At 35.8% G+C, this 7591-nt stretch overlaps 1 protein-coding gene across 1 annotated transcript; it reads right to left on the reverse strand.

Annotated features, from left to right (window-relative positions):
• Positions 1-877: 877 nt before the first annotated feature.
• LOC112512008 (regulatory protein NPR3-like) lies at positions 878-5488 on the reverse strand. The gene is made up of 4 exons (XM_025117781.1): positions 4014-5488; positions 2303-3062; positions 1920-2099; positions 878-1237 (listed from the first exon to the last, which is right to left on the reverse strand). The coding sequence occupies exons 1-4, from the start codon at positions 4560-4562 to the stop codon at positions 987-989; spliced, it is 1740 nt and encodes a 579-aa protein (XP_024973549.1). The 5' UTR covers positions 4563-5488; the 3' UTR covers positions 878-986.
• Between the last annotated feature and the right edge of the window lie 2103 nt (positions 5489-7591).

Here is a 7591-nt window from a genome sequence, read left to right on the forward strand (position 1 = left end):
GGTTGTTACATTAGAGAAGGAGTTGGAGGTGGAGGTGGCCAGTGGTGGTAAGTGGTGGTGACAATGGATGGTGGTGGTCGGTGGCTGATGGTGATTCTAGAGGTGGTAATGGACAGTGGTGGTTGGTGGTCAACAGTGATTGTAGAGGTCATGTAGAAGGTTGTTGCGGTATTGGAGTGGAGGTGGCCAACGGTGGTAGTGTTGGTGGTAACGGGTGGTGGTGATCGGTGGCCGATGGTGGTTGTAAAGGTGGTGATCGGTGGCTGATGGAGGTTGTAAAGGTGGCAATGGACAGTGGTAGTCGGTGGTCGACGGTGGTTGTGGAGGTGGTGAAGGAGGTTGTTGTAGTAGAGGAAAAGTTGGAGGTGGCGAACGGCAGTAGTGGTTGGTGGTCGACTATGGTAGAGGTGACGATGGACAATGGTGGATGGTGGTTGTGGAGGCGATAGAGGATGTTGTTGTAGTGGAAGAGGAGGTGGAGGTGGCCGCCGGTGATGGTTGCGGCCGAAACTAGCAGTGATAACCATTAAAAGAAATATCATATTAAGGTTATATATCTTAATAATATTTTAGTTATGTCTCATTTTCGTCTGATCTTGTTCCACATATTTTGGTGGAACAAGAAAAAACATATTTTGTCCCATTTTATTTCAGGTCTTGTCCTTGTCCCATGTCACACCAAACTTGAGACAATGAGTTTTTGTTCTGTCTCATGCTGCGTCAAACATGAGACAATAAGTTTTATTCTATCTTGTCTCGTCCCATATACCAAACGCAGCCTTACAAATCTAAAAATATAAAACAGGTTGGCTTAATCCATCAATTTCTGTTAACTATTTTTAATTAACATATTAAATATGATTACAAAAACGAACGGTTTTGTACAACCTTTTTAACTGCATCTCTTTCCAAAACTATAGAGAAATAACATACAATATGCAATCCTCTAGAAAAAAACTTAGGGTAAATGAAAAAAAAAATATGTTTTACGAGTATTTTCGCGTTCTATTCTTTATGCCGTGCGTTAAAATGCTTGGAAGCTTGGCCTTATCCTTGGTGGCCTTATCCTTGGTGAACGCTCTCTGAACGTCTTCTTTGAGCTCAATAAAGCGAGTTCGCTTGATGATTTGCTCCTCTGGCGTACCGTTCTCAAGGTAAACTAGATCCGGAAAATCGTCCAACATGAACTTGTCGAGAACTTCTGAACAATGAGGGAAAAACCGTCGACCCATCTCCACTGCATCCACGAACTTGGTTATTATACGTCTAGTTGATTTTCTCATTTATAACTATTATTAAAGATGCACAAGAAACGGGCCTTCCAAGCCCGTTTTCAGTGAGCAATGCCCGGCCGGGCTCTGGGTTGAAAAAGAGTCCGATTGGGCTTTTCCGGGTCGGGCCTAAGCTCGGGGCCTGTCACCAATATTTCGTTCTGAAACTCGACCTGGTTTGGACATTTTTGTGCATCTCTAACTATAATAGCATACTTCCTCCGTCCCAAAATAAATTTCCACAATGAAAGACACAATTTTAAAAATGTAAAATTATTACAGTTTTTAATTAACTAAATAACAATTTTAGTAATTTAACTTTTAACAGAGATGGAAATTCTCCCCTTAATCCATCTCATAATTAAGGGTAGAATATGAAAATAGACATTTAATTTTGGGCGTGGACATTTATTTTGGTAGAAACTAAAGAGAAATGTCTTGACATCTATTTTAGGATGGAATATAGAAGATTTTTGAACATCATTTGAGGGGCAATCTGGTCATTTTAACGTTTTTATCTTGTTTTGTCGAGCTTACCAAGCAATATTGTTTGGTCATGTGGTAGTCGTACCAAAAACGAGACACCAGTCATATGTGCATGGAAACACAACAAAAAGAGAATTCGGAAGTGAAAAGCCGACAACCTACCTGTTTTCGAAAGCGCTTCTATTTTCGATACGAGTCTTTTGTTCTGCATTGACGGTGTATCATTCAGATCCATCTCAATCAAGTTCCCACTCGGACCTTTGGTCCCGGATGTTGTATTTGCATTTGCGATCTCCATAGCTAGTTTGGCTTCTGTCGGAAACAATAATCGCGCAAACGCCACTACACAAACGAAAACCAACAGAAATGACCAAAAGGGTATAAAAGTAATTCACACCAATGAACACCCGGATGGGTAATAAACGTAAATTCACACCAGTGAACACCCGAAAGGGTGGAAACGTTAGATTCACAGGAATGAACACCCGAAAGGGTGAAAACGTAAACACAGGAACATCAAAAGATCTGAAGACGACAAACCATACCTCTGTTTTCCAAATGCAGCAACTTCATCTGCAAATCATCGGCGATAGCCGAAGATGACACTGGTACGTCTCCCCCCATCGAATTCCGCATAATTTCCCGTTCCAAAAGATCGATGCATAACCGATCCTTGTTTGCTTCTTGCCCGTGTTCTGTTTTCATGTTATAATCCTTCGGCCGTGTCAACCGTTTGCAAATCCCAACCGCACTCTGCCCGTCTCGTGTCATCTCGAGAACCGATGCTTGTTTGCTCAAAAGCGAAACAATGATCGACGGTTCCTTACGCATCGCCGCAATATGAAGCACGGTATACCCTCGAGAATTCCGACGATTTACGTCCGCCAGATCCAAACCGAGCACCTCTTTCACGATTTTTTGATCGCAATATGAAACCGCATAATGTAACGCGTTGGCTTCGTCTAACGTAATGTTTGATTCCGTTAAGAGAAGTTTCACGAGTTCCACATCATCCGAGTCCAACGCTTTGTGTATTTGTTTAATCCGCTTTTCACGCAACGCTTGCTCCTCGGATTTTACCGAAACGGGCTTGTTCTCGTCTTGAGATTTGTAGCGAAGCGACTTTACGTCACGGGAAACTTCGACTGGGAGCTCTTTCTCGAGCGAGACATCATCGAGGTCCGATCGGGCGACTCGGTGGACACATTGAGTCAAGATGTGAGTTAACTCGCAGTGGAACGCAACCAACAGTATCGGGATCATGTCTTCAACGAGAGCCTTGTCAACAAAGTTGAGAAGTCGCCGCTACAATTCATACATCAAGTTAACCAAATGAGTTGGTTTTTAACATCAACGTTGTGTTCTAGAAACCTTTTTACGAAGGAAAAGAAGGGGAGGGAAAAGGGAGGAAAGGAAAAGAAGCTCATGCTCACGATACTTTTTTAGGAGAGAAAGAAAAGGAGACAGAAAAAGAAATATTCATAAGTTTCCTACCAAAACTTTCTTTCCAAAAGTGGGAGTGAAGGTAACGAAATAAATTAAAACCCTTTTAAAAAGATTATTAAAATTTTTACCCAAGTCCCAAACTTTTTTTTAAAGGGTATACTTGTAAAAATGACATCTTTCTTTCCCATCCCTTTCTTTTCTTCCCAAATTCGAGAAACGTAACAAGGGTAGGAGAACAATAAATATTTGAGAACCTGGAACCAGTTATTTCATAAATGATTCATTAGTCCTAATATTCATTAAGAATATCCATGCATTTTCATTAGTCCTAATATTCATTAAGAATATCCATCATAATGAATAATGTTCATCATGAATATTATGCATTTCCATTAATCATCATTGATATCATGCATTTTCATTATTCCCAGCATTCATAATGAATAATCCACTAAATAGGTTCACATGGTTCGCAAAATATTTATAATTCTCGTTTCAACCTTCCCCACAAAACCAAACGAGTTGCATTTTAACATCAAAATTAACCAAATGAGTTGTGCTTTTTACCATCAAGATTAACCAAATAAGTTGCTTTTTAACATCAAGATAAACCAAAAATTGCTTTTTAACATCAAAACTAACCAAATGAGTTGCTTTTTACCATCGAAATTTACCAAATGAGTTGCTTTTTAACATCAAAATCAATAAGAACGGTGTCGATCACAAAAAAGAAGCTAAAAAGCAATCAAATTCATCGAAATCTTGATGAATTCAAACAATAATGCAAACTATAAAAAGGAACACACATACCTGAAAAAGTGAAACCAACTCGGGCACCTGAAAAATGACTGAAGCATACATCAATTCAACGGCAAACACAATAGCCGGCCTACAAGCATCATGGGGGCATCCCTCATGAACACAATTCGAAACCTCTAGTGGTGCCGATTTCATTTTTCCGGTATACAAATAGTTCAAGAACACAAGAAAAGCATCATATCCCACATTCCCAAATGGCAAAATTTCACTCATTTTGTACTTAATTTTACCATCTTTTTCTCCACAATCTTTACTTCCTTCAAACAAATCGCAGAAAAATTTACTTCTAGCGGCTAAAATACACCTGTGGATGCACACATGGCTGCCTTCCACCATGACCACTGCATCGCTGTAATTCGAATCTGATTCAATCAAGAGTTTTCCTAAGTTGCTACTGAGCTTATTTAGGCTGATGATTTCAAGATTCGATCGTGCTTCGGTGATCGAAGAGGAAGATATATTATAGCCATTAGAGCCATTGGATATATGAGAAGGTGAAGTAAAGCTAATGGATGATGACGGTTCAGAATAATTTGCCATTGATCAAACTCAAAATTTTTGAAATTTGACACAGATTTTAGAAACCCAATTACAAGAAATGAATTGGGATTCAGGAATCAGGAATTAAGGATATACATATATAAGATTAGGGACACGAAGTCTTCTTGGAAAAGTCAACTTTAGAAGACCATCTGATCATCAAAATACAAGAAGCTGAAGCAAACAACTAAAAGGAGGAGATGAATCAAGCCATTAAAGATTCACATTCTTGTTAATATCTCCAAATCCCTTTTCAATATCGGCAAATATAACCTATGCAGAATCCTGTTATAATGACTTGTACCTTATGCTATGAAAGTTGTACAGTACCAATTTTCAAAAAGGGAAGAACAAGAATGAATTGGAAGTCCGAAACCCCCAAATGGGTTCAAGTTTTTCTAGAGAAAAATTGTAACACAGAACATGGAATTGATCATCAAACACTCTACTTGATTTCAACTGCAATCCATAACATCAAATCCTTCATCAAGAGCCTAAAACAAACCCTAAATGACGAACACCCAGATCGAGAAATCAATCATATAACAAAACACAGATGAATTCAGACTTCAAAGAAACAAAGAATCAATCATAGAGCAAAACCCAGATCAATTCAGATTTAACTAAAAACCCATCATCATACGCCTAAAACAAACCCAAAATGACCAACGCCCAGATAAACGAACTCAATCACGTAACAGAACCCAGATGAAATCAGTTCCAAGTCGCAGCTCAAGACGTCAAATCAATCTTCAAAAGTCTAAAACAAACTCAAAATGACGAACATCCAGAATTAGAAATAGATGATAAACCAAAATTACAGAGAAAACCGACAATATTTGCTGTAGTTGATGAATCAATGGGAGTCGCTAGGGTGTGGGAAAGCAGGAAACTTCCTAGGGGTTTCGTTTACGAACTGTTGTCGGATTGTTAAGAGAGAGAGAGATGAGGATGAAGTAGTTGAGGTGACGCAGCTAATGACGCCATGGTAGCTTGCTGGGTTTTGCCTACGCAGTCAACGTCGTCACGCTTAGCTTGTAAGTATCGATGAGGTCAAGTTGTTTCCATATTTATATTTTTACGTCGAGTCCCTCAATAATTACTTAATTACAATCTTGGTACTCCCGTATCATCATAAATTTCAGCGCATAGATTTAAATAAAAATGTTAAATATTATTACAAAATAGGAAACGTTGGTAAGGATTTATGCATGAATCCTTTGAAAAAATCTATTTAGAGTCGTATATATAAATTACCGTTATACATTATTCATATGGGTTTATATATGTATCTTTAAATTGATTTCCAATATTTACTTATGAATTTTCAATTTCTTATCTTCTCACAATATTTAGTTTTCTTATTTAAACATTCATTTAGTCGTTATAGTAGTAAATAATTGTAACTTGTAGTCCTTAATCTCACAATTCTACAATATCTTTCTTGCTCCTAATTTCCGTCATAAAAAAATGAGGATAATTTGTAAGATCATACGTTATTTTGATGAAACTAATTTCAAAATTTTATTTTAAGGAACGTATTATGTCTTTCGTAAAATCAAATAAACGTATTATATCGTTAATGCAATAAAGAAAAATATTATAAATTTATAAATAAATAAGAACATATAATAAATTGATAACCAAAAACTCAATCTTGATATGTCTTGCTAAATCTTTTTGTTTGAGATTTTTCTTTTTGTTGACACCATAATTAAATATAGAAAGTGTTAATGGCACTCCTTAACAGGGGTGTTGAATGTCTTAGTAATTATAATTGTTTTAAGTACATCAAATGTCAAACTCAAACAATAATATATATTTTATTATTATTATTATCTATACTATATTATAAAGTATTTGACAAAAACTCTTAAAAACCATTTTTTATGCATGAAGTACTGTATATTGATGCATATTTCTTAAAATTCAAAATTACAAGTAAATTGTACATTAGTACAATTTATTAAAGTTGTATGTTTGAATTCGTGTAACTAACTGTGAATAACATAATCAAATAGAAGATAAACATTTTATTTTAAAATATAAAAAAATCTAAATTATAATTAAGATAATTATTGAGTTCTAACATAATACTTAATTATTATCTTTATAAAAGAAATTTTATTAAATCTAAATTAAGTTACTTCGTTACGTTAAATTAAATTATAATAAAAAAAATTGAATTAAAAAAAATAAACAAACAAAAACTTTTAAATAGTTAATTTGATACTAATATTTATATTTTTTTGCAAATTTTATATGATATTTTTAAATTTATATTTTATTCAAAAATAGAAACATTATCGTTTTTTAAAACAAAATAAAATCATATTATATCGACATGGATAAAAAATAAAACGAAATATTGAAATGAAAATGTATCTCGATGCATTACACGAGTACGCTTCTAGTTATATATATACATACATACACACACACACACACACACACACACACATATATATATATATATATATATATCCATTGCATATTATTATGATTTTAAGTTATTGTTGATCCTCTCTCTCAGTGATTTGATGATAATCCTTTTTCTCTTTTACGTTGTATTTGTGTTTCTGTATTTTCAGTTCCAGCGATCTTCACTGAGTATGTTCAGTGATCGCTGAAGAACTTGCATTGTAAATCTATCAGAGACAGCAATACTTCAAGAAGACAACACTCACACCAAAGAACCTTCAGCAAACGTCGAAGACTGAAACTGAAGATTAGAGACCGGCGAGTAAGTGATCTGAAGCGGTATTCAATGATTACAAGTCTGTCTACATATGTGTGAAGACTGCTCTAGCTTCAGCGAATGATGATGAGATCTTCAGGTCATTCCAGCATTCAGCGATCAAAGGAAGCTTACTTAGCACGATTGTTGTTGTCTTGTCCTTATGCACACAAAGGACAAAACCCATACCCTTACAAAAGTTAGTACGGTACGGAGCCGACTAGTCGACTCTTTGTCCACCAACTTTAGGTAAGGATGTTTGCTCAGAAATAGTGTTTTTGTACTATTCACT

This window comes from Cynara cardunculus, assembly GCF_001531365.2.
Source record: "Cynara cardunculus var. scolymus isolate 2C chromosome LG 5, CcrdV1, whole genome shotgun sequence".
NCBI lineage: Eukaryota > Viridiplantae > Streptophyta > Magnoliopsida > Asterales > Asteraceae > Cynara > Cynara cardunculus.

Bases quoted from the DNA above. Each gene is read 5' to 3' on its own strand.
- LOC112512008 (XM_025117781.1), bottom strand. From the start codon at position 4,562: ATGGCAAATTATTCTGAACCGTCATCATCCATTAGCTTTACTTCACCT. The intron at 2,100-2,302 runs GTATGGTTTGTC...TCGTTTGTGTAG, and splicing joins GCTGCATTTGGAAAACAGAG to TGGCGTTTGCGCGATTATTG. The intron at 1,238-1,919 runs GTAGGTTGTCGG...TCGTGGATGCAG, and splicing joins AGAAGCGCTTTCGAAAACAG to TGGAGATGGGTCGACGGTTT.